The sequence below is a fragment of the Lissotriton vulgaris genome, chromosome 9, assembly GCF_964263255.1.
Source record: "Lissotriton vulgaris chromosome 9, aLisVul1.2, whole genome shotgun sequence".
Classification (NCBI taxonomy): Eukaryota; Metazoa; Chordata; class Amphibia; order Caudata; family Salamandridae; genus Lissotriton; species Lissotriton vulgaris.
In genome coordinates, this window is record NC_141697.1 from 908,984,861 (window position 1) to 909,012,859 (window position 27,999).

General features: G+C 44.8%; 1 protein-coding gene across 1 annotated transcript in view; it reads left to right on the forward strand.

The window, feature by feature from the left end:
* LOC147692491 (adenosine deaminase domain-containing protein 2-like) overlaps positions 1 to 27,999 on the forward strand; it is a 539,931-nt gene that overhangs the window by 354,183 nt on the left and 157,749 nt on the right. The window contains exon 9 of the mRNA XM_086936797.1: positions 26,617 to 26,851. Within this exon, the coding sequence (XP_086792923.1) occupies positions 26,617 to 26,851 (235 nt within the window). The remainder of the gene's footprint in view (positions 1 to 26,616; positions 26,852 to 27,999) is intronic.

Genomic DNA, 27,999 nt, shown 5'->3' on the forward strand with positions numbered 1-27,999 from the left:
TTTTTCTGCTTGCACGCCGACAGCTTGTCCCAATTTACACGCAATTCAGGCATTAAAGTTGTCATATATCCGATAATTCTACCAGGAAGTTCAGCTACCAAAGGCTCGGGTTTAGAACCACCAACTTGTCTAGCATCAGCAGCGGCAATATTAGCCCAGGTGTCACCTAGTTCTTGATCATGATTTATATGACGAATCTTACTCCATAAGGTTTGTGGGACAACATTCCCGAACAACATGTCTACATCTGCTAAATTCATTATACATGAGCTGGCAGTCTGTGATAACTCCTTATAATACCCTGCAGGATTTTTACGGGGATCAGGCAATGTTTGTTTGAGTGCTAAAACTTCAGATCTTTTCCAGGGGACATGTACCCATACACGCTGGAAATGTGGTGGAATTGGTGGATTCGCATTCGCGTCACCTTCCCTCCAAACAGGGGGAACCTCTCTCATGGGGTACTGTCGCGGCTTCTTCCTACCTAATATGTCATCCTCATACAGTGATCTAGATACATTTCCCTTACTCCTATAAAATAACAATAAATCTATTGCTCGTTCAACATCGGCACCTACAATCATGCCTTCATAGAACTTGAAACGCATACGGAATAATTCCTTCATTTTGCGTTTTGGATCATTTGTCTCCAAATCTTCGCAAAGGTATACACACATCTCTTCGAATACATATCTCTGAGTGGGTGCATCCCACTGATGGAAGACTTCCATAACAGACTGAACATCATATTTTACAGTGTCGGTAACCCATTTACGTGCTAACTCATTCAGCACCTCTCTTTCCTCGTAATCAGGCAGTTGTCTACGCAACTGCCTACGTCCTGTTTTAGGGGTCGTCTTAGGCGACCCAAAGAAAGATGAGAACAGACCAGTGACAGTACTTGCCACTCTCTGTCGAACAGAAGGAGAAGCTTGCGGAGAGGCAGATGTGCCAGAAAAGCCAGGCTGATGTAAAGAGGAAGTTGAGGCAATGCCAGAGGAAGTCGAGGCAGTGGCAGAAGTAGCATCATGATAAACAGTCGGAGCGGTAGGCAGAGTTGCAGAAACAGTAGACGGAGTATGTAGCAAAGGCGGCGGCCCTTGAGAAGGCTGCGCCGGAGAAGTAGGAACCAGCTGAAGAGGAGCTGGTGCTTGTGCAAGAGCTGCATTTCGTGCGCCGGGCGCGGTATAACAAAACGCTTCGGGGGTGCAGTAATACTTGATGTATATGGGGGTGGTGAATTCAATAAATGGGACATTAATGGATCTTTCTCGGATGTTCCCTTTGAACCTTGTCCTTCATGCGGCAACATTGGGTAGCATTTATCTACTGCTAATTTCTTGCTTCTGAGCATTTGTTCACTCTCTTGCTCTTCCTCATTATCCCTGTACAACGGCGGCTTGCACCATTGACATACCTCTTTTATTTTTCTTAGCTAATTTCATTTCTTTCTGTTTGGCTTCTTTGCACCACAAGCGAAAAGAGTCAAACATCGCCGGCCGGGCTTTCTTCCTAAAAAGTTTGGCCTCGAGGTTATCTAAAACTTCTGCGTCAAAGCTACCATATTGGGGCCATTTTAAAACACCATCCTTTCTGGTGTATTTTATCCACACTTCATTATATGTGATAGGACCTACTCCGTGCTTTATATAGAGCTCATATGTTGGAGTTCCAATCGGAGGAACCGGACACAAATCCTCTAATCGGGAGTCCTTACTACAACCAAGACAAAACAAGTTTCCAAGTCTGCTAAGACCAGGCATCTTCGCTCACTAGTCTAGCTTCAAACTTCAAAGGATTATCGAATACGATATTTTCGTGAATACACGAATCCCTTGGTTTTGGCGCTTGCAAGTTCCAAACAAGGTGTATCTCAAAGATACCAAAACTAAGAACAAACTAAGGACTGGGAGACGCTCCACTTATACTTAACTGAAGTATTGAAGATCGATGACGTCACTAGAAGACTCGTCTATCGTTTCGCTCTACCAAGGATCACTGGGTCCAAAACAGGGCGATAGTCAGGGCAGCAGTCCTTCGTAGCCGTCAGGACGCGGGGAACCTCGCAGCAAAGACCTTCGGAACCACGTCGACATACAGGGGTCGCTGAAGTGGCTGGCCGTCCTCTGGAATTTTCACACGAAGCTCCTCACGAACATCTGGCTTGGACCGATACCGCTTGATACCGCCCCGAGTTGGGCGCCAACTGAGGTGCCGGGTTTTTAGGAACCCGTTGGTGCCAGGGGATAACACCCGAAGACCTCTGAGTTCTCCCTGTTCCGGACCACAGAAACACAGAGTCTTCTAGGTGAAGTCAGAGATCGAGTTTTATTGGCTGCAACCAAGTAACAAGTGTCCTAGAAGTACAACAGCACGGGTCGTAGATTCTCAGGAGACTGTTCGTTTTTACAGAACCAGCCATCTCCTTTTATACAAAATATTACACTTCAGGCAAGAATTCTTTGTTTTATGATGCAACCATACACATATTTGTTAAACAAAAGGAAAAGCACAGTCATGACGGTCAGCCTATAATTTCGTGTGTACAGCTAGTGATAGATTACCCAGCTCGGCCCAGAACTACCATCAGATATCGATGAAACCCCAATAAACTCGGGCATCTCCTCATCGTAAAACTGGCCATAAACAAGAGACATGGACAGGTGTATGTGTGTGGATAACGGGGTTTGTATGTAGTGAATGGTTTATGGCATGTCGTGCCTTGATGCTATCTTACTCGGCCACTGGGCGAGGGACTGCCTGAACAGGTTCAGCTGGAGGCAGTGGAGTCAGTTCGGCCAGGTCATGGGGAAGTCAGCTAAGGTGGACGTGTCCTATCAGATCAAACTCGGCCTAAATCAATTGACTATATGAGGGCAAGCCACAAGATGGATGCCGTTCACAAAATGGAGTCTGAGGGTTCGGGACGGAAACCACGATTTAAAGGTGATAGCATCACTCAATCACGACGCAAATGCATAGGGATAATGTCCTAATCGTTACCGGTCTGTATTCGTCATGGTACGATGATATTTTGTGACACGAGCGTTGGGCCTCTGAACCGTAATAGAGCAGGGTCCAGAATTTCAGAACCACACTGTGAGTCAGCCAGTTGCATAATGACCTGTAATGCAGCTGTGAAAGTTAAAATTCAGTTACTTTCTACACTCCTGTATGCAGGATCTCTTCACATTGACTGCTGCTCTTTTAACGGCCTTCCTAGAAGTCGGTCATTGTTTACCTATTTAGCTATTTTCTTTGAAAGATTTTTAAGTGTGGGTATTCAACCTTTGTTATACACATAGATATCACAGCTTCACTTTTAGTGAAATCTACCTGTTGTAGGAGCAGGACATTGACATACCATGTATACCCACCCCACCCGCCTTACTAAGAGAGCATATTTCAAGTTAAAAATATCCAGAAGAGCCTGCAATTACAATTGGGGAACTAGGCTTCATGGCAGTCTGATGTGCCTAAGAAGTTTAGTTCCATTAGAAGCTGCTTGAGGGTCACAGACCTCCTATTTGCCTGGAGGATTGGTGGGCAGAAGAAGGGTAATACCTTAAGGTTTTGCCACAAACGTTTATAGCCCCAGGATTGGGTTTAGCCAGACAAATGCTGCTTTTCCAAAACTGTTGAGGAACACCGGCCTGATAGTTACTAGAAGCTTCTAGTATGCTTTTACTGGTATGATTACTGATCCACAAACTTCCTACCACACAGGATTCCCACACTTCCCACGACTGGAATAGATGAAAACTGTGACATATAAAGTCAGGGTGGTCTTCGCACTGCCCATTGCTTAGTCTGTTCTGATCTTGGGTAATCCCCACCAGGAAGTCACACTGTATTTTAAATGTTAGGAAAGGAGCATATGCCCAGGCCAGGAGTGTGGATGTGGGAGGGGACTCCCTGTATGGTATTCCTGGTGACTAATGGGTATATCCCTGCTTGGGGATCACCATCCGTCCCTACGCAGTGATCCGCTAGAGAGAGAACTAGCTAGGAAGTGCCACCACTGCAAGTAGCCCCTTTACCTCATGTTATGCCCCAAAGTCTAGCCAGTTAGGTGGATGGCCCAGAGTTCCAACCCTTCTCAGAGGCACACCTGTTAGAATGTAAACCAAATGTCTATCAGGCAATAGGGAATTATTAAGCTATTCTAATTTACTTCAGATTGACTCACTGTGGCTGCCTTAATTCAAATGGGCTTCTTTCCCACCTCGATACAGAAAATAAGTTGAGTCTGCACCATTCTGTATTAGAAGGCGGAGATCTAATTTTTAGAATTAGAGCTTCGCCGTGGCATCACTCTATAGATCATTCTTTTAAGCTGTGCAAGTGAGAATGTGGAGCAAGCAATATCTTGACATTAAGGCTCTAAATGACGTAGAAGTTTGACTGCTGCTGTTTCTAAATGCTGAATCTCCAGCAAAATTATCAGAGGAGTGCTATTTTTTCAAGAAAGCTTAAATTGTCAGTTTTCAATAGGAATCACCCCGGAGCTTCTGGTACACCTTTTGGATCAATCTTTTTCATCTGCGCATTATGGAAAAGGTTAGTGATTATGCCAGTGACGAGGCAGACAGAACATATAATCACCCATCAGAATGCAAAAGATGCCTCCTTCAGAGCAGTGTTGTGTGAAATTCATGTAATTTACTTTTGTGTAATTACCCCAAATCTGTAAAAAATATATAATAATTACAAGTAATTATACAAAATGTGCATTTGATGTTAGATTTTAGCGAGAAATGTCAACGTGTACATTTCGGCTGAGATGCCCCTAAAAATAAAATAGCTCAAGTACCATTAACAGCTGCTTATTTTCCTCTACCCTTCTGCTACATCTTTGCTGCAAACGTCGCATAGTTACGTGGCATTGTGTAATCGCGTAATTTTCGAAATTTCAAACAACCATCATAACACTAAATTACATGAGACTATTCCAGCGAAATGGAAATTTCGCCCTAGGACTTTGCAAATCAGCACGCCTATTTTCGGAGACAAGATCAAGGACAGAATACACTACAGTATGATATTTATCAGGGAGAATAGTGATGTTCCTGATGACAGTAATTGGACTCCGACTGGGATGATTATTATCCTGCTGAACAAACTAGCCCTTGATGATGTTCACAGTTTCCACATTAGTTGACAGAGCGGCACAGAAATGTAATATGCCTGCAACTTATGTGGACAAAATTGCCTGTATTTGATTTAGAGGATAAAAGTAGATGTTGTTCAAGAGCTCTTCCAGTGCTAGACTATGTCTGGTAAGAAAGTGCTATCTTGCTTTCACAGTCCAGTTATGGGCTACTTTTCGGTTTCAAGTCAAGAAAAGAAATACAAAGCACCAGAGTCCTCACAAGCATGTCTGCAAAATCAAATTCTGACTTCGCCTCTGAATTGCAGCAGAAATGACATTCTAGATATCCAGCAACTCCCATGTGTTCTCTTGAACTGCAAAGGCAAGAGATTAGACACCATTGGGAAGACATGTGGGTCGTTTGCAGCGGTGCAAGTGAGAATAGCAAGCAATAATGACAGCTTACCTCATTTATATAAGACAGTTATGGAATAGTATAAAAGCTACTGGGCGACTGTCGAGAGCAATCAAAGAAAATATTCAAAGATCTGGAATCAACTTCACTTGAAATCAACTTCATCTGGCATCGTAGATGACTTCAGGGGGGTGCATCTAACACTGGCTTTCAGTAAATTGGTCTAGGAGCTGTCCTGAGAAGTAACCGGCTCCGAAACGCTACTTTAGTCCAAAGATCTATTTGAGGCTGTTCAATGGGCAATATTTATTCATCAAACATGTCGATGTCCCTTCCTGGCCATCAAAATAGGCACATCTCTGGCAAGATGTGTAAGAGTCCTACAATGAAGATAAGGCTACTCTTAATTAGGCAGGGGGCACAACCTTATTGACACCGACATTTCTACCAGCCACGATCTTTGGGTAATTTTCATCTGCCTAGACAGGGATATTCTCATCAGAATCAACCTGCACTCAGTAAGAAAGTCGACAGCCTTGAGGAAGACAACAATGTAAATGGGGCCCAACTGGAGCCAGGATGGAAGTAGTCATGTTTAACTTTCTGGAAAATCTGCTCCCCTCACCATCTATGCACATGGGGTGAGCGATACACGGACATCTTTCAGCCTTGGAGAAATGTACAACAGATCACTGAGTGTTGATGTAGTGGAGCATGGACACTCAATAGAATTTTTGTTAAAACCACTAATGCCACTTCCAAGAGGGAAACATCCTTTACATCTCAGGACTTTGCAGTTAAAAATCACCAAACTACCACAGAAAATAGCCATATAGCCCATGCCGAAATCCCAAAGACAGCAGAGGTTTTATTTGAGATGAAAGCATTGAAACAATTTATGAAAATTTCCAATATCATATCCGGATGATCTCATTGCTGTCTGTTCTCCAAAACAGTTGCCAAGTGGGCTATTTAGTGCACCTAAATCAAGAAGACACATTTCCACCTACCAAAACACTACTGCACCGCCAATACATGTGCTTTATGATAGATGCCAATCACGATCAGTTCAAGGCTCTCCCTTTTGGCCTCCGATTATCGCCCAGAGTATTTTCAAAATGTTCAAGTCCAGTGGCTGAAATGATTGGCTTACGAAAGCTCATTTCCATTTCTAACATTAGAAGCACTATCCGACTCTAAATGTGTTTAAAGAATTTGATCTGACTCAACTAAATAAAATCTATGTTCGCTCTGGCGCAAAAGATTTCATTTCTAGGAGCAAACATCTGTATGGGGAGACTGAAGGCTTATCTGTCCAGCAAAGAAGAGAAAGATTGCAGCTGGTCGAGGACATCAGTACAAGGGCACAATTCACAATCCGAAATTATAAAGATTTGCTGAGAATGATTTCCTCTACGTACTTTTCATCATCAGTGTCCGTTGAGGTTGAAGCCCCTACAAGAACAATTTGAAATGCAGCATGTTGAAAGTGACAATCATATGTGTGATATTCCCTCAGCTTTTCGAATTCACTACCCTACTTTTTCTAAAGCAGTTTTCTGTTGGCTTTTTAACTCTTTTCATTTCACTCCTGCTAACCAGTGGAAAAATGCTTGTGCTCTCCCTGTAGATTCATTTATATAGCGCTGTATCACCGACCGGTTTCTAAGCGCTTGCTTAGGGAACCCGTCCTGGTATTCCCCTGTTAGATAACCCATTACTGGGCATCCCCAAGGTGAAAGCCAGGCATCCCGCTGCGAGGGGCCGTTGTAGAGATTAAGCAAGCTATTGCCCAGAGTTGCAGAGTGGGACTCCATGATTGGAATAGGCGCCGAGGCGAGAATAGTCGGGTCCGGGGAAATTTGAGCCCAAGACCCGCCGAGGCGGGGAATTGAACCCTGGTCCGGCCCAGACCTCTGCATCAGGGACTGCCACTCCAACCACTTGAGCCACACTTCTCCACCTCCCTTGCAAACATGGTAAAATTGTCATACACCTAATTTGCGTTTTTAATATAGGCCCCTAGTATGTGGTACCATGTGTGACGAGGGCCTGTAAACTAAATTCTACAAGTTGGCAGCAGAACTCATTGTGCCACCCACTAGAAGAGCACTGCAAAATATGTTGACACACCTGCCCTTGCAGCCTGTGTGCAATTTTAAACTGCCATTTCGATGGGCAAATAAGCTTTGCCAGTCCTAATTCTTCTTTTTTATTACATATGTCACCCCTAAGGTGGGCAGTAACAGCTCAGAGGGCAGGGTGCGTGGTATTTAAAAAGTAAGACATAGATATTTCTGGTTTTAAATGTCCTAGCATTGAAACCCTTAGTCTTTTTTTAACACTGTGGCAGGGCTGTTCTCCCATAGACTTACACTGGTATACCTTACTGCAATTAATTGCTAAGTTTAATTTAGTTACAGCTAGAGAGATACTATTTCCACGCGTTTTAATCATAATTTGAAATCATTTTTAATGGTAGTCTGATTTTAAATTATTTGGAAAAGCCACTTTTAGAAAGTTGGTGTTTTCCCTGCCTAAATAAAATAAATAAATTGGGCAAAAAAGAACACTCCTAGACCTGAGAAGATTCAGAAGGACTTCTGTATTGAAGGAAGACTTGAACTGCATGCCTTGCTGGACCCCGAAGAGACTCAAGGGTCATTTGGCTGACCTCATCTCTGAGCTATAGATGAACAACTAGCTTCCAGAGACTTTAACTGCTTTCCAGCTGATCAGACCCAACTGGACCTTACCTGGTCCCCCTCTGCTGGCCTTTCTCGGAGTGAGCCCTGAACTTTTGACTTGGTTCCCGGATCAGCATGACCAAATACCCGCTGTTGGCACTTCACGCCTTTTGGTGCTATTTTTGATCTAAAGCTTAAAAAAAAATCATAGTTCTGGTTCTACTAATTGGATTTTTTTGTCGTTTAGGGGTCTTTTTATTTATTAAAAAGTATTCTATATTCATAATCTGGTTTTGGATTATTCTTATGTTGTGTTTCTTACTGTTTCAGTACTGCTTACATACTTTACACATTGCCTCCAAGTTGAGCCTGACCGCTTTTGTGTCACGCTATCAGAGTGCAAAGCACAGGTTTATTTAGTGACTTTTGTGGTTCACCCTGACAAGGACTGTGATTATTTGAAGTTGGTTCTCACCGTCTTTCGCCAATTATCACATTTCTTGAACCATAATAGCAAGTAGATTTCAGGACAATGAGGGGATTCCATTCAGATAACCTTGGAAATGAAGCATCCTGTGACTTGATGGCTAACCAAAGAAAATGTGTGGGCAAGTGGCTTAACAACATACAACCAGAGTTGCAAGGCTGGGGAGTGTATATAGATAAAATCGGTCTGCAAGCGGCTTCTGGATTCCTAAAAAATGTATATTCTTACTGGAGCACGCTGGGATGAGAAGACAGTGAGGCTGGCCATGACCGCGTCAACGTTCCTAATGTCACACCAGGAGTTCGTGATGGGAATGGACCTCATGACAACTCTATACGAAAATAATTAGGAACGAAATGTAAAATAGCTATTTCAGGAAGCAAAGTTGATTTGGCACTGGGTTTGTCACAAGATCATTTTGACGGAGAAGTGTGCCAGGACTATGAAACACAATGGCGGATGCCTTTAGCAGAAAACATAGACTACCATGAGGGGGAGCTAGATCGAAGTCAGTTGGAATTGGTATTTAAGAGGTTGCGCAACCCTCCTCTAGATCTCTTTGCTACACCGGTAAACACTGAATTCCATGGTTAAATGAGCAGAGGATATTTCCTGACTCCCAAGTCTTACACTCCTTCCCTTTCATCAGGCTACTAATAGCTTCATGAAAGAAACAGCAGCAATCAGCTGGTTTCTCTGATGAGGATTGGAACTCAGGGTCACTACACCTAAGTACCTGGACTTTGGGTCATAAAATGTGTTGACTTGACACCTGTACCTATTTTCAGTTTGTTTTCAATGTTAGTTCCTATATGTGAATGTTTGCTGCTTTGTTAACTTTGAGAACTGATGGTACTCAGTCTGGTGTCTGGGAATAATTGAAGCATGTCCATCTATGGAAAAAAACAAAGCTGGAAAACTAGTTCCAGGTCAGTACCTTATTTTATGCCTCCCAATACAGACACGGGCCAGCTGCAATCTGTTGTCTACGTCTCTTATAGAGATACCTTATGTCATTGCACTACAAGAATTATTGACCAGTAGAGCATAATTCAAAAGACGGGGACGTTTCTCTTGGAGAAAAGCATATTGTTCTCTCTACGCTTGCAGACTCCAGAGTTTCTCGCTCTGAAAGAGCATTTTTCTGCACGGTAACTGCAGTTGATGTTGGCTTTCCTTTTGCAGACTTTTACATTTCATACCGACCGAAACCTCAAACTGGAATGTCTGACTTTCTGGTGTGCCTAACAAATGAGCCCCATGACACATTACAAATTCCAAAATGGCCTCCGATCATTCAGACCACAATGTTTTTGGTCCTCACACAGTCCCTGGACTTTAACACAAAGGGACCACTCGAAGTATTGACGCAATTGGGTAACCCAAGCTACGAGTAGAATAAAGAATGGTGACTTGCTCTTTCAGAGAAGCTAATGGTACCTACTCACTCTCAATCTGCAACAAAGAGCCATATAATGGTACTGGGCTGTTTGATTAGTCGTGGCATGTGCTTTGCCTTTTTCCTGTTTTGATTCTTAGTATTAATTATAAACACGATTAGCTTATTTCATTGCTTATTTTAGTTATGTAGTCTTATGATCTGATATAGGTTGCCAGTGCATCAGGCGCTCGTGTTCTATATTTAGTAATGTGACATATAAAGTACAGGATGTTTAGGCAGATGTGGAGGAGGAATTCACAAGTTTCTTTTTCTCACCTTACATCACAAATCACAAGGCCCGTTTTTCTCACAATAAGGCCTAGAAGTTGTATGTTACTCAGGCGCACAGTCGTTTTGAGAGGATCGAAGCTGCAGACAGTTTTGTGAATGTCACGCTGGCTCAGTCTGTTGCTTTCTCAGCCCAGAAATGACTAAAAGTCAGAAAAACACCTCACTTGCTGCAGACTGATACAACATAAAAACATTTATGATTCAAAGTTGTGTTAAAAGGCCATCTAGGAAACTCCTATATATTATACCTTTAGTGGGAATATAAATCTAAGCTAGAGGCTAGGAAGGGAGGGATTCCCATACAGGTTGACTCTTGAATAATTTGTTTTAATAAACCCCCTTTAATGTGTAATTTTTTCTTGTATTTACGTTTTATTTTTTACTTTTCACCAGTACTTTTTATTCCTGCTCTAGCATTGCTTCATATCATCTTTACTAGAACAGGGCTTTAATATTTAATAAAGCCTTTTAAAAATGTACTAAGTGTATTTCTTGTGTGTGACCATGTGTTGGGGAAAGGGACTCCATAACTCACTAATAGGGAATAATCCTGCAGTCCCACAGGATTGATTGTTATCCAGTTGGCAATTGCTCCAGTTAAGTTGTGGGAACTGTGTGGGTTGCAGTTTGGCTGTCGTTCCTGCTCGCATTGATAAGTTGGTTCATACCTGTGCATGCCAGTGGGCTGTGAGGATCTATTTGGCCGGATTTACAAGAGAACTTATCAAAACCTATCATTTATGTGAGAGAAAGTTAAACCTTGAATTGGTTACAAAGGTAGTGTTAATCGCCCTCTGTGTCCAGGAACACACATGGCTGTTTGCGGACCTGCACCATTCATGCAAAAAACACAGGATCACACAAACCCAGTAAAAGTCTGGTATGTGCATTGCCTGTGTCCTACAATTAGAGCAAGATAGGGCACTTGATTCTACTACTGTTCTGGTAGCTCACAAGCCTGCCAACTAAATAGTACACATCTCTGGTTTAACCTTGTGTTAATCACTGACATTGGAATCCAGTTTGTCTCGTAATTCTGAAAAATCGTTTGCGCCATCCAGTATGTGGACTCTCACCTGCTTACAAGTTTTCCTCTTCAACCGGAAGGACAAACTTAGTATATAATTCAAGCCGGTGAGATAATGCAGTGTGTTGATCGGGTTCCTTCCCCTGTATGTCTACTACATCGTTGGTTGCAATCCATTCTGCTGGCAGCATAAAACCTCGAATAAGATACAAAGATGGCCGTACTCCGATTTTGCCATGAGAAACGGGGTCAGATTGTCCCAAAATATGTCAAACCTACTGGTGGAAAACAAGCAATCACAACTCAAATATACCAGCCTGCATCTCATCAGAAATAGTAATAAAGTTGCTACACGAGTAACCTACTGTCAGTTAGAGCCAGTCTTCTATGTTTCTAAAATTGTGTCTAAATATCAGAAAAGTCATGCACCCACCCTCACCGGTGTCTGTGGAAGGTGATAATAGATGTGAGCTACAAAGGGTGCTGATCTGAAATGGTTTCAGTTTTGTCTATAATTTGCTACATTGGTAGGGGTATGTAGACAAACAGGTTATGGGACCCAACCCGGAATATACACTAGATTCTCCTCACATCAGAACAGAATGTTCTATATTAGGTTTCCGCGCACCTGTGTTCAGAGACCAACTTTTCCGAAAGAGGTTTTGGAAAGATGTGATAAACTGGTGAATTTAAATAATAGAACTTCCTTATCGACGGACCCAGCTTTTTCCTACCTGGGACCCTTCTTGTGACTGGTGCCTTTGTGGTGGTGGTTCTGTGGAGCGACAGGGCTGCGAGGGACGTGTGGAAACACTCGGTGGGTCTTTGCTGGTCTCCCCCGCCGCCGCTGCACCCTGCCATCCGTGCGCGGCCGCCGAGGGGGGAGACCACAACCCCCAGCGCTCCCCGCGGCTGACCCCGCCCACAAGTATTCCGCGCCAGCCGCCGCACTAAAAGGAGGTCAGTGCTCCCGCGACGCGGGATGCGCGCGGCGCAGCCGGACTAAGCCCGGGCAAAGGGCGGGCCGTCTGTGGCCGACGGAGACCGGGCTGGGCCACCCCTCTAAGCCTTCTCTCAAGACTTGCTGGGTGAACTTTACAGCGGTACCTCGTTTTAATGTTACTTCATATTGCTCAGTCGAAGTGATCAATAACATTAGTTGTTGTATCTAAGATATTTCCTTGGGCCACCCTGGTGTAGCTCATTGTGTTCTTGCTCTTGGTATAATCTCATTTTTAAGGTATTTTATTTTTTCCCCAATTGGTTGTAAGTAGCTGCTATCAGCAGTATGGGTAAGGTAGATAAGACGCCTGTTCACCGCCCTACGACTCTGCTACTAGCGGCTTCGACGCAACCCCTACCTAGCCTTACGGCTATTGATAAAATGCTCCAAAAAACTATAGGGGTTGTGGCGAACGCTATTGAAAACACGGAAAGGCGCCTTTCGATTACCCCTGCTATGCCCTCCTCTACTCTTTTGGATGACTGTTCGGTAGCCACAGCTTTTCCTGCCGATTTTCTGACTTCCCTTATGCCCTACTTTTCAGACCTACCCGGCGCTCAGATTGGGCCTGACTTAGATTTTGCAGTAGAGAGCGCTCAATCTCGATCTTCCCCTTCTCCCTTCCGGGTACCACCTCAGGAGAACATGCGTGGTGCTAGACCAAAGAAGTCAAAGCAAAAGGGGAAACCTACTAAGGTTCCAGTACCTACTCCTGCCTGTGGAGATTACGATAAGGGCACTTGTGACTTTAATCCCGGTCCTCGTGTCTTCTCTGCCCCCCCCCCCCTCCTCTGGGCTACCGACCTTCTGTCCAATCTCCAGGCCCACATGGAACTGGTCATCAATACTCACTTTAAATCCTTGTCTTCTAAGATTGATAGACTGGTCTCACTGATTTATAGCAAAGGCCCGAGTAAAGCACAACCGCCCACCGCGCTGGGGATTACTATCTCGGCAGGGGGTAAAGGACCCACTCACGAGGCTGCGAAGGGCCAACCCCTGGGCAATAGTCTCTGCCTTAATCCCTCCACCCCTGCATTTATCCCCTTTAAGATCCCGATTCCCACAACAGCTACTAACGGCTAAGACCCCATTGGTCGCCCTACCATGTCTCCATCTGTCCCGGGATATAAGGCACAGGAACTGCCACGGCAGAGAAAGTCAGCTGGGCTCTTAGAGCACCCGCCAGGAAATATCAATATGCTGGGCTCTTCTAAATCTCCTCCCCTACCTCAGCTTCCTCCAGAAGCCTCGCCCTATGTGGTGGTGCTCACAGGCATACCTGCCCTTCCCTGCGATATAAGAGAATCTTTCCAGAATTGAAGAACAAAGTTATCTTCTGGTTAAGTAGGCACAGACCTTTAATGGGTGCCGGGCAGGGGGAAATTATGTTTGCACGTAGAGTAAGTTGGTTGGGGACGAGACCTAAGGACATTAGTCGTGACTGTGTGATTGTGAATTTTCGGGACCCAAGAGCTGTGGAACATGTATTACACAATGGAGGGTTTCCTTATGTGAACTCTATTAACACTGCCCATTTGGGGTATTTCTACTCACAACCTTCAGCTTTAGGCGGGCCTGATCCCTTTCGCCCCTTTCTTGCTGGCCATGATTATGAATTTAACATCCCAGTGGGTAATAGTTTCTCTGCCCTAAGTAATATAGACTGACCACTACCAACCTGGTCCCCCGTAGGATCTGATTTGCCCCTTTTGGTGGGTGAGGGCGGGGGGAGTGAAGGGTGCCTCTTGTCAGATAGTCTGTCTGGAAGGGGCAAATGCAATTATTGCTCCGCCCTCACCTAATCGAGGGTTAGTCAATTCGGTAGAGGAAGTGGGTAACCTCTTGCATCCTATACCTCCAAGTCCTATTGAGCCTTTATTACTGGCAGACTCCCCGGTCCCTGCTCCAACTCACTTTCCATTTATTGGCTCTTGGAATGTAGCAGGACTTGGGAAGAAACTGCCAAATCCGGAGTGGGGAGAGCTGATGGAATCCTACGATCTATGTCCCTTCCAAGATACTTGGATGCAGACCCCTCTGGTTAGGGAGGGATACGCATCCTTCCACGTTCCAGCAGTCCAGGGCTTGAGGGGCAGACCATCGGGGGCTATGTACTTGGGTTGCTGTCCATTTGGGTTGCACGGTGAAGGTCATACTCTCACTGCCCGGACATTCTTTGTGTTCTACTGAATTTCAATGTTGGGACTGTGTTGGCAGTGTTCAATATATATCTGCGCCCCCATCCTCTCCAGTTGGCCCTATCAACTCTGGAAGCACTGGAGGTTCTCGTTCAATCCCTCCCCCGTGTGCTCAGAAAATTATTGGTGCAGACCTTAACTGTCATTTTGAGCCAATTCAATTCAATTCAAAAAGCTTTTATTCGATTTGTGCATACAAATCATACAAGCAAAAGTACATGATTAAAATATTAAAAATCACCATATGAACTCTCCTAGAGAGGCGAAAAAAAGCCTAAAGTGCAGCAAGTAGTAAGTGATCATGTCTCTTTGGGTCAGCATATTATTATAAAATACAAAACATTCTTATATAAACAAACTGGGGATCAGTAGGGGTTACTCAATAGGCCTTTCCTGGGAGCTGTACATTAAAATTATTAAGTAATCATACAATACTGTGGACCTCTACAAATATAAAAACTACCTTAATTACAGAAATTGATATAAATTTTAAAATTGAAGGCATGTATATACAGACAGGAGTGTTAACGGTAATAGCATCATAAAACAATTCCTGGCAGCTGTATAACATAAGTACAGACAGGTAAGTAAAAACATTATTATTATAGTACAATACTTTTCCTGGCAGCTGTACATTTTAAAATAAAAGTAGCCAAAAAGAAACAAATCTCCTCGTTCTCTAATGAGGATAAAAATATCAATGCTGTTTGTGTAGTACGAATGTTATATTTGATCAAAATTGGTTTAAGGTATTTTAACCTGAGAAACTGAAAGAATTTACAAAAAAGTAAAAAATGGCAACTACTCTGCCGGGAGATACTGTCACACGGACAGGGTATGTCTGGACTGGTTTTTGTGTTTGGAAAAGCAACCAAGTGGTGAACAATGCCCAATCTGACCCGTGTTAAAACATACTGATGAGAGGGACGAGTCACATAAACAAGATAGGATTGGAGTCCCGAAGTTAGATTTAAATCTTTATAAAATTTCACAGTGACAAGATTGCCAACGGTTTTATCTCGCTCAGCCTTACGGAAGTTTAGGAACGTTGTCTTGATTTCTTTTTTTGAAATAGAAACAACTTTTTCAGGCTCACGAAACACATCAATGTTAAAAAGAAGGAGATACCAGCGGTGAATGTATCTTAACCACAATATACATGAAGAGCGGTCCAAACCTATACAATCAAGGATAATATCCTGAGTGAATCGAGTCTCTGGCTTAGCCCAAATAGAACGCCACAATAAGAGTGGCCGAACTGCTGCTAAGTCAGAAATGTACTCGATCCCGACTTCTTCATGGATCAGCTGGATGGAGGCAGAAGGGGGAACACATAACAACCTCCTTAGAAACTTATTTTCCTCCTTCTGCAGGGAAATACCCTCGCAGTGTCCCCACACCCCTGCCCCATACAGAGCAGAGGAGACACAACATACATTGTATATGTTCATCATATCTAAAATACTACGTGAGCCAAGTTTAGAAGCAAAACGAAAAATACTACTAGTAGACCGTAGCATTTTTATTCTAACAGCATCAAATTCCGCATTCCAGGACCCACTGTTGTTGTATGTTATTCCCAGATAACAAAAGGACTTAACAGAAGTCAACTTTTCCTTATCTAGGAAAAAAGTATGCTTTACCTGCTTAGCTGCCTGACCACATGACATTACATACGTCTTGGTTTTGTTCACACGTAGCCGCCTAGCTTGAATAAACTGCATAAAATTATCAATTAGGCGCTGGAGGCCCATCTGTGTTCGGGATAAAAGAACAGCGTCATCCGCATAAAGTAACAGCGGAACAGGTTTACCACCAATCAGGGGGGCATCTGCTGGGATGTCGGCCAAGGAACGGTCAACACCGTTAATAAAAAGGGAAAATAAAAGCGGAGCCAAAACACATCCCTGGCGTATGCCCCGGGACACTTTAAAGAACGGGGTACATTCACCAAGGATGCCATGGCGGACTTTACATGAAAGTTTTTCGTAGAGTCTAGCTAAAAAATGAACTATTTCCCTTGGGGCCCCTGCATCAAGCAACACCTCCCAGAGAATGTTGTGGTTAACCAAATCAAAAGCGCTGCTCAAATCAGCAAAACATAAAAAGAGGTTGCCATTTTTAGCCACAGTATATTTATTAATTAAAAGGTCCAGATTAACACATTGATCCAATGTGCCCAGGCCTTTCCGAAAGCCATATTGGACTCTAGTTAAGATGTTAAAATCAGTTGCCCAGTCTTCCAGCCTCATCAGCAAAATCCTACTCATCACCTTTACAGAGGCGTCTAATAGTGAAATCGGACGATAATTAGAGGCCTCTGATTTGTCACCTTTCTTATGTAAAGGAATGATAATCGATTGGCCCCAAGTAGATGGAAATTCGCTTTCAGCCGCACAGTTAAAAATCCTCACCAAGATGGGTGCCCATAAAGCCGTTTCATCTTTGTATAGATCCAGCGGGACCCCATCAGGGCCAGGGGCCTTGCCTCCTTTACTTAAAGAAATTGCTTCATGGCATTCTTCTAGTGTTATACCCATCGAGAGGGGCAACCATGGGGTTATATCTGGTGATGGTGACTCAGAAGTTGACCCTTCTGGATTGAATATTTTGGAAAAGTGACTAACCCAATCGCTACATGCCACATAAGAGGTTAGTTCTGGAACATTTTCTTTATTGAGAAACGGGCTATTAATTGTTTCCCAATACAGTTTGCTATTTTTAGTCCCAGCGGCCTCCTTCAATTTATCCCACGCCTCAATCTGTATTACCCTTTTCCTTTTGTTAATTACAGTTTTATATCTAGCCCTAAAGTATTGTATGTCCGTCTTGACACGTGGTTTGGTGCCTAAAGCATTCTTTAGATCGCGGAGGGCGACTATACAGGTCTTATCAAACCACCCCTGCTTTGGACCTCTATTGGCTGACGGGGTCTTAGTGAAAATACCATCGATAATACTATTCATAGATACAAAGTAATCTATTAGACAGCCAGAATCACAATCATCATCCAAACAATAGCTAATTTGATTCTTGCATTGAGTAAGAACCTCCTTCTGCTTGACTTTAGAATTTAAACCAGTCCATTTGACCCTTAGGCCCTTTGGCCTAATAGGCACTATGTCGGTTGTACATTTTCCACCTGAAACTAATGAGGTACCATGCCCCAAAAGAGTGACACGAAGGCTGTTATGGTCACTGAGACTTTCTTCGTTTACAAACAAATCAGTATAGTCTCCACTACTGGACAACAAAATGTGATCTATAAATGATCCTGCATCTCTGCCTGTAAATGTAGGGCATGTTATTGCCCGGTTGTTAGTATTGCAGTTTAACAGGGCCATGTCTAGCGTGACTAGCATGTTATTTAATGTGGAACCATAACTGCTGTGTTGGAAGTGGGGAGAATCCTCCCTCGCCCCCAGGCCTCCCCAAGGACTACTCGTTGCTGCGCCGAAGCCGCAGATATTCCCGTTGGACAAGTGGCAGGGCTGCAAGTTAAAATCACCTGCCCAAACCACCTCGGCCTTTCTTTGCGAAATACCAAGGGCCTTGATAATTTCCCTTTCTAGAGGCAGCAAAATATCCCCTCTAGTAGCATCAAAAATATTGTTGTAGAAATTTACAATGACCAAATCAATATTCTTCCTACACTCCACCCTTATAACTTGGCTGTGCGTCCCCACGGTTGTACTGTATTTGACCGTACAGTCACACAGCTTGGTTGATAAAAGCAACAAAAGGCCCCCCTTAGCCCTGCCCGAGCTAGATTTAGTTGCTCTAAGACAGTAGGATACATATCCTTCGATATTAATGGGGTCCGGACACCAAGTTTCCTGCAATAAAATTAGGTCAAATCCCTCCCCTAAAAAGCTGATCCAGAAGGGTGTACCTAATTTGCAGGAAAGGCCGGCAATGTTCCAGGAAACAAGAGAGAGTCCTGCTGGTTTACCAGAGTCAACAACAACAGACGACTCTGGCTGAATTGCTGGTGGTAATAAGGCAGGGCCATCTTCCCGAGAGATGATAACTGGGCTTGAGCTGGGGCTAACAGTAGATGTACCCCTTTTTTCTATATGTAGGGGAGGTGTTAGGGATGTCACTATTAAAGATTCGGGAAGTGCGGCTAAAGGCGTGACAGGAGAAGAACACTCCATATCAAGATAGGGCGTAGAAATATTTAAATCCAAAGCTTCGGGAGGGCTGAGTCAGTCTACCTCATCTAGCGCGGCATATCTATTTGGATGGGCGAATTGTGAGAACAGGGGATCTTGGGAGTGGGGCATGTCCTGCCATGTTTGTTGCCACAGATGTTTATCTAATTGTGGTGGCTGAAAGGGTTGCTGCCACTGGTGGGCAGACTGAGGTAGGGGTGGTGGAAAATGAAAAGGATGTTGCCAGTGTGGTTTAACTTGATGCACGGGAATGGGTGGAGCATTTGATAGCTGCTGCTGAAAATTAACATAATGTGGAAAAAAAGGAGGCGGATAAGGTGGTTGCAGCCAAGGTTTGGCAGCTTGCTGTGGAGGGTACCCAGGTCCTCTGTTACTTTGAAAGGTGGAACAGGGTGGGTTTGGTCTTGTAGACATTGGTAAGAAATAAGACAAAGGAAGTGGGTTAATTTGAGTCGCAGGACCACTATTGGGTGCATTACATATATAGCTTGCTGCCCCTACATCCCTAAAGTTAACTGTAATTACGTCCCCTACTATTGTTTTCTTGCTTCTGCCCACCCAGTCCCCTCTACGCACGGTAAGGATTTCACCGTTCATATTATTAGGTAGAGGTTTATGTAGGTGGAGCCATTGAGCACATTTATTTCTAAGCTCGGTAAACGTTTCTTTTACTCCCTCCTTCAATGGGGGGACTGCTGTCAACACAACAACAAAAGGGGAAACCTCTGGTGGTAAATTGATGGACCTAAAACGTGCCTGCTTTGACTTAGGCCCTACAGGTTTGTTCGCAGGCAGAGATGCAGAAGATGGATTAGATTTCCCTGCAACATCTGTTACTTGAATGGTAGTGGTGGTATTATTATCAACAACAGGGTGTTGGTTAGTCAGAACAGGAGCCCTTTCCTTTGAAATGGGTAAAGTTGTGGATTGGACGGAGTTGTTCCCTGTTTGCGGCACAAGGGATATAACTGGGTTCCCAGGGGCTGCAATAGCTTGAACATTGTTTGGTACATCTTTAGGGAGCGGGACACTCAATAAACATTCTGTAATCCCTTGTAACTGATCAGGCCCTTGTCCCTGCTTTTTGTGTGGCCATTTAGAGTGTATCAAAGATGTAAGCCTGTCCACTTTAGAAATTAGAGGCTTAGTTTGCGCTGCTAAAGTGGCTTCAAGGTCTAGTTTTAAATCTGTTACCATGTTTTGCACCCAGCAAGGAATACCTGATGTCATTTGTGGAATAGGGGAAATCAAATTGTGATTCCTAACTGGTGCTTTTACTTTATTTTTACCCTTTGAAGTAGCCTTTGGGATATTAGGAGCCCTTCCCCGAGGGATTTTAGGAACAGGAGCTGTTTCCACAGCGTTATGGCCGCTCGGACTCAGTTCCGTTTTGTCAGGTGACTGACAGGTTTCTAGATCTGGTGTAACCTCCAGGTCTTCAAAAGACGGGTCTGAGTCCGATGGGGCAACCGATAGATCAACAGTATTTGGTACAGTCGGGGCACTATTATTTGGCATGGTTGTAGGTAGGGAACAATTATTCAAAGTCTGCAAGGCAGGTGATTTAACATTTGCCAGGGGACCCAAGGATGAACGCCTAGCGTTTGCAAGGTCCATAGAGACTCTCTTTTCCAATAAAACAATACTTTGATCAATAGTCTCATGTACACGTGAAATAAAAAGATCAATGGGTCCGGTCACCTGTGCTACCGCCGTAGCTTTTTTCGCGCAACTTCTAGTTCTGTTGCGTATGGTCGACATCTTAGACGTTATAGTTAACAAGGGCGAGGGAGCAGGGGTTCAGGGCCGGGGCCGTCCTCTGCCGTCCCTGAACGGCCTTAAACGGCCCGCTCTTTGCCCGGTCTTCGCCCCGGCCTTTGCCCCACGCGCGTCCCGCGTGCGCGTTGCTGCTGCAGAATATGTGGGAGGGACAGGTGAAGGGGCGGGAAGAGGACCAGCTGCGGCCGATCAGCGCTGCGCTGCCCGCTGGTCCTCGCAGTCCCGCCTCACGCCTTCAGGTGCAAATGCCGGCTCAAGAAAGCTGCGTTGGTGCTCCTATGCACTCGGGGGGGTCCAGCAACAGAAGACTGCCAAAGTACCTGGCCTGCGAGCGGCGCCCGCGGAGCGGGGGCCGCGAGGCGTGGGTTCAGCAAAACAGGGAGATGAGAGGCAAAGGGAGCTGCACTCACTGCACGTCAGCGCGAAAGTAAATCCCAGGCGGCTCACTCGCCGCGATGATTTTAACCGGTGGAGGGGCGGGAAGAGGACCAGCTGCGGCCGATCAGCGCCGCGCTGCCCGCTGGTCCTCGCAGTCCCGCCTCACGCCTTCAGGTGCAAATGCCGGCTCAAGAAAGCTGCGTTGGTGCTCCTATGCACTCGGGGGGGTCCAGCAACAGAAGACTGCCAAAGTACCTGGCCTGCGAGCGGCGCCCGCGGAGCGGGGGCCGCGAGGCGTGGGTTCAGCAAAACAGGGAGATGAGAGGCAAAGGGAGCTGCACTCACTGCACGTCAGCGCGAAAGTAAATCCCCAAGGGGCAGACCATCGGGGGCTATGTACTTGGGTTGCTGTCCATTTGGGTTGCACGGTGAAGGTCATACTCTCACTGCCCGGACATTCTTTGTGTTCTACTGAATTTCAATGTTGGGACTGTGTTGGCAGTGTTCAATATATATCTGCGCCCCCATCCTCTCCAGTTGGCCCTATCAACTCTGGAAGCACTGGAGGTTCTCGTTCAATCCCTCCCCCGTGTGCTCAGAAAATTATTGGTGCAGACCTTAACTGTCATTTTGAGCCACTTTCGGGGATTCCCTCTATATCCTCGGATGAGGACGAAAGCTGGTTCATTCCGGACTGCACCATGTACCCTGAAAAACGCCTACTACCACTGGCCCTTGCGATTAACAAGTTTTTTTTTTTATATTCATTAAGGGCTTGTAATAGTAGATTGGCCCCAGATGTCCCAGGGACTAGCACTTTTAATAGATCGGGGGGAAGTTCGACAATAGATTACATACTGGTGAATGTAGAGTTTTGGGCCTCCCTCAGAGATTTTACCGTGATCCCAAGGGTCGACAGCGATCACAATCTACTGTCATTAGAATTGTTAGCTCCCCTTGGCTGTCACAATGAACAAGGGAGTGAGGAGACTGTCACTGACTGTAACTTAGTCATAGCAGTGGGAGGGAGAAGAGTCAGATGGGAGAAGATTGCGCTGGCGCCTGAGAGGCTGGCAGAATTATACCAACTCGTTGTAAGTTCTCTGACGGAGGTCTCCAACCTCCTGGGGGCAGCTAGTGAACCACCCCTTCTTACTCCCAGGGGCTGCAACTGATACATAACAACCTGTTTGGCTCCCTGGCCTGCTACTTTTATTCTGCTGGTGTTAGGAGCGGTGGGACAAAGAAGCGGGATCACTGGTTCAATAAAGCATGTAGAGACATGAAGAGGTGCTTGATCAGGGAGGTCAAATCTGGTTCAATTCCCAGCATCAGAAAGGCGAGGGAGGTGTATAAAAGGTTGATCAAGGAGGCTAGGGCTGAGTGGGAAGCCACTAGGTGGGATAATATCCGAGCGGCATTGGGAACCCGTGATTTTAGGTCATTCTGGAATCTTGTGCGAGTTGGGTCGGCTGAGGGGAAGTCTGCCATCATCCCTAATCTTAGTGAAGACTCTTGGCTCGATCACTTTAAGCCCCTGTATTCATCTGGCCATAGTGATCACCATGAGGAGGCCGTAATGCAAACCTGCCCCCCAGAATTGGCTTTCCTAGAAGTCCAGGCCCCGGTCTGCCCACCTTGTTCTGTCCATGAAGTCCGGGTGGCCCTTGGAAGCCTGAAATTAGGGAAAGCCCCGGGCCTGGATAGGATCCCTGGCGACCTCTACTGTAGCGAACAAAAGTCTGGGCCCCCTATATCTGTGTTTACTTCAATGCCATCTTTCAGGGTTTGGAGATCCCTGAAACCTGGTTGGGAGCCAAAATAATCCTCATTCACAAGAAAGCTTCCCCCCTCGACCCGGGCAACAACCGCCCCATAAGTTTGATAGATGTCCTCCAGAAAATTTTTGCCCACCTTTTGTTATCAAAGTTGCAGAGTTGGATGGATGACCAACACATCCTATCCTCCCTTCAGGCGGGCTTTCGAGCAAAGGTTTCAACCATAGACCAACTGTTTAGACTACAATTGGTCTACTGTAAGACGGTCACTATTGGGGCGGGTAGTTTGTTTTTGATTTTTGTGGACCTTTCGGTCCGCGTTTCATCTGGTCCATAGGGATAAGCTGTGGGCCCTACTCCTGGGGATGGGTGCGCCACCCTATCTGTGCCACCTATTTAAACATTTGCACCAGGGCACAATCGCTAGGGTGAAGTATGGGAGGATTGGGGAGTTGTCGGGCCCCCTTTCCGGTTGAGAGGGGAGTAAGACATGGGTGCGTCTTGGCTCCTACCCTCTTCTCCCTTTTTCTTAATGGGCTAATAGACCATCTTTCGGGAGCAAAAGATCTGGACTCCCCGAGTTTAGCAGGGAGACAGATACCTGCCCTAATGTTCGCTGACTATACTCTCCTGGTGTCACTATCGTCAGGGGGTATACAGCGCACATTAGAGGCATTTTGCTCCTTCTGTCATTTGAGAAATCTGGAGATTAACATGTCCAAAACAAAGTTTATGGTCTACAATAACAAATCGGCCAATTGCCCACGGCCGCACATGAACGGAACGTTGCTGGTCCGAGTGCCCGCCTTTGAGTACCTGGGGGGTCACACTCAATGACAAGATGGATTGTGGGTCCCACAAGGCTAGGGCCAACCTAAAGTTGGCAAAATCATTGGGCGGGATCTTAAAGGTTTTTAATGACACCTCACCGAAACTTCTTAGCCCGCCTCTCGAGATTTATAAGGCCCAGGCAAGAGGGGGTGGGCTTTATGGCATAGAGCTTTGGGGCCACACATCAGCCGCCACTGATTCTTACGGAAAATAGCTTTATTAGGCGCCTCCTCTGTTTGCCTATGAGCTCGTCCTTGATTCCGTTGCAGTTGGACCTGGGCTTGGCACCTATCCAAGAGATCGTAGCAAATCGCCCTCTCCTGTATTGGAGACGTCTTTGGGCGACCCCAGAGCTTTCGAGCTATAGGGACGACCTTAGAGACATCCTGCGGAGAGGGACTGCGGGGAAAATACCCTGGTTGAATTACATCAAGTACCTCTGTCATGCTTTAGGTAGAGGAGATATATGGTCGTCTCCCCAAGACTCCTGCCCATTGCTTTCCAAAACATTACTGAATCTCGCTCTAAGGAGGTACCGTCTGGAGTCCACAACAAGTAATCCCTCGATGGGCAGGTTAACGGATACTTTTTTAAATATCAAGGCTTATCCCCTCTTTGAAGTCTTTTTGGATGATATCCAGCCCTCCTTGGCCAAGAAACTCTTTATCCAGTTCAGACACAGTTCATTGCCACTGAAGGCGGTAACGCACAAATGGCGGAACGCCCCCTCAATGGCGAGTACTTGCCCGGGGTGTTCGAGCGGCAGAGAGACAGATCTGCACGTTCTGCTCTTTTGCCCCACCTACGCCAGGGCAAGGGAGAAATGGATTTTGCAGCTATGTAGGGCTAGGGGCTTTAGGGATTACAGGAAGGTCTTTAGGATTCTCAAATACAACACTACCCCCCTGATAGTGTTTGCCACAGAAAGATTTCTCCAATATATGTGGTACACGAGATGTGCAATACTAAAGCTGGAAGCTCATACCTCGCTCTAAGGGGTACTTTTTAGGAGGTGCTACACTTTTTATACAATTTTAGAGATTTTTATATACTGACATTTTGGTATTTTACCCAATGTTTTTAACCACATCAGTGCTAAGGGAATTCCCCTCCTGTGCTGTTACTCCAGGATCCCCATTGTTCATGACGAGCTCAGCTCGTCATGAGCACACTACCAGTGTACTGCATGACGGGCTCAGCTCGTCATGAGCAGCGAAGGGGTTAATATCTGCAGGAACTGTTTACATGAGATTTTTTTAACATAGTATTACCAGTTTTATTTTTTTATCCTTATGTGCTTTTAGTGTATTTATGGCCTTTTTATGGTATGTTACCGAAATAAAGTACTTTGACTGACTGACTGACTGACTAACTTTCAAGTGGGTGAAAGTGCTTGTAATACTGCCCTAATTGCGGTCAGTCCTTTCTAGTGCCTTAAGGCACGGGGCACACCAATCGATATATAGTTATTTCATCCCTGGCGATGCATGGGGCTTAACGTAGGGGTTTATGGTGTATAATCTTTTCATCTTGTGACTTGCTTACATCTATCCTTCTCATACTTGTGCATTGGGTCTCATTACTTCCCAGAGAAGCAGAAAACCACCACCTTTCAGTTGCTGGTAAAGTACAATTCTTGGGCAAAATTGTGGGGTTCTCGTTTATTTTGATAAGAGTTCTTGGTGAACTTAACAGCCTCGACAGTGACATCCCGATCAAGGTGCAGGAGTGTTGCTTAATGTGTGGCCATGGGTTTTACAAGCCCTTTAAAAGATCAAGGATAGCCCAGGGTGGACACACCCTGGTGGCCTCAGCCTTGCCCCTTGGTTCCTATGGTGATGGTGTGTTCTAGTTCCTCTGAGAACATGGATATTGCAGCAGCAGCCAGGAATTGCATCACTGGTTCCAAGTTCAAGAGCCATTAGTTTTGTTTGCATAGTGCTCTTGCATAAGCACACCACCTTTGCAGATTGGGAGGGGCGCTAGTCGTACTAAATCCAACAGTCCCCACCCCCGCCCCCCCTCCCCCATTCGGGGGCCTCACCATTACCTGATGACTAATCCAGTGGCAGAACCCCATCTGATCTGCTCTTTTCCTCCTCTCTTTAAATGGTACAAGGGAAACTAGTGGACTGGTAGCTCCTTGCTTATTTGTTTATTGGCAGAAGTACACTTCTTACCATCCTTCAAATCTCAAGTTTCTGATGCTTATAATCTCTCCATCCCCATCACTTCAGCTAGTAGGATTTATTTGCTGCTCATAAGGAGCTTACCAAATCAATAGACAAAGCGGCATAGAACACACCCCTAGCAATCATTCTGCCTCTGCACATAGTAGATTGAAGGCCACAGTTCAATATTAGTCGCATATGTTTTGAATGTAAGTTGCTTAAAAACTAAAGATGTTGCTGCAAGTGAGTAAGTTCTCTTAAGAGACCATTTTGTGTTTATTACATACTGTAGAGTGGGAATTGATTCATTATACATGTACAAATATACATAAAAAGGGAGTGCTTAGAACTTTCCCTTCAGGTCCAGCCAATGCTCAAATATTGCTTGGGAAGGCAAGTAAGTATTATTACAAATTTGGCTTGATGTAGCTATCATTCAAACACTGAGATTCTTTTCCTAGATTTCAATACCCTGCAGGAGCCAAGGCATGATTATTTCAAAGCAAACTTATTCTTTACAAAATCCAACAGTAGCCCAGTCAACGCATTTCGTCCCAAACAGGGGCTTCATCGGGGATTAGAAAATTATTTTGGACTTTCTAAGCGCTCCCTTTTTACTTATATTTGTTCAGTTGAATTTATGGTTTCTGAGCAGTAGAACCATTAGAAGGTTGAGTGACATTGTATTTATACTATGGAATTAATGCCTGTGTGGCCGGGTAGAGCCAATACTGCGCTTGTTGGATGTATTCGCATTATAAATGTATTTGTTTTGTGTGCACTGTGACCAATGCAATCAATTTCCTATGCCCCAAAGACCTAGATCCTAGGTTTAATAACCTCTTTACGTTTACATGCAGGTGTCATGCAAGTCGATAGCCACAATCTGAGCAGGGTCATTAACGAACGGCTGCAGCCATATGAGAACATCAGGATGTCCAGGGGTTTCTTCTCCAACCATATCCATGTCTACATTGGTCCACAGGTCTCCACTCCGCACTGTGATCCAAGCTATCGCACAATCAGCCTCAACTGGTCAAAGAATGATAAAACTCTGGAAATTGTCGATGGAACCACTGGAAAAGTCACAGATAAGTTAGTTACACAGCTGTGGGATGTGTGGATGTCATTGTTAGGAGTGTTGTGTGATTATTTAATTATAAATTTATAAAGCTTGATAAGATTGATGTTCATATAGTACAGCTTGTATTTGAAACATCTTATCATCTTCTGTCCGTCCCTCATTTGTTTTCAGATCTTAGGGATACCTTCTGCTAAAACTGGCAAGTGTCTCTTATAATTTAAAATATGAAATAGTGAAGCACACTTGTGTAGCTGGCATTAGACACTGCATTCCTAGGGAGCCGCAAGATGGTGAGAACTCACTAACCGAGGCAGTTTGTCATGGGTCGAAGCAAGTAAGTCTTTGCCCTGTTGAAGGTTAGAAGGACACTTTTTTTGCTGTTCATCATGGTGGCATTAGACAAATCATTGCACTTCACCCAAGTTCTGAATGGAAGGTGCGATTACTATAGCTTGCGACCTCTCAGCAGCATGGGTACTGGCGTGTGTGCACAGTTGTCATCTCAGTATTGCCGTGTGTGGTTTATTGGTCCGCTTCAATTTTCTTTCCTGGGTTAGAAAGCCCTCCTTTCCACAAAATAAAGCTCTATAATTTCCAGGTAAGTCTCAAGCCCACTAAATCTAATCTCCTGCCCGAGCAGCTCGTCCGTCAAAAAACAGGTCCAATGCATACATACAGAGCCCAGTGTTCCTGGCTCTTGTCTTTGATGCTGGAATGCATAGCACCAACCTGTCATAGATGAATTCGGGGTCATATTACATTTAAATGTCCCTCTTTTATTAAAATGGGATTTCAAGAGTGATTATTGTGGAGGTTCATATCTCTAATCTGCTTGTTTCAGGACTTAAAATGAGGGGCACGTGATAGGTATTGAATCAATGCTCTGTTGCTAAATGTTATTCCCAGCCTCCTGTTTTTAGTGACTTTTTAAAAAAATTCTGTTTATTGTCATTTTAAACAACATACAAAACACAGTAAACACATCTCAAGCCAGTCAGTTGTACTATCTATAGCAAGGTCTGGTGCAAACCTGTCACATGTTGATATAAAAATGACACATATAGTCATGCCATTTAAGCAGCACGAGTACACACGTTTAGTCAGTTACACTGGTTCGAGGAACTCATCACATCAGCATAGTTACACATAAGGTCAGTAA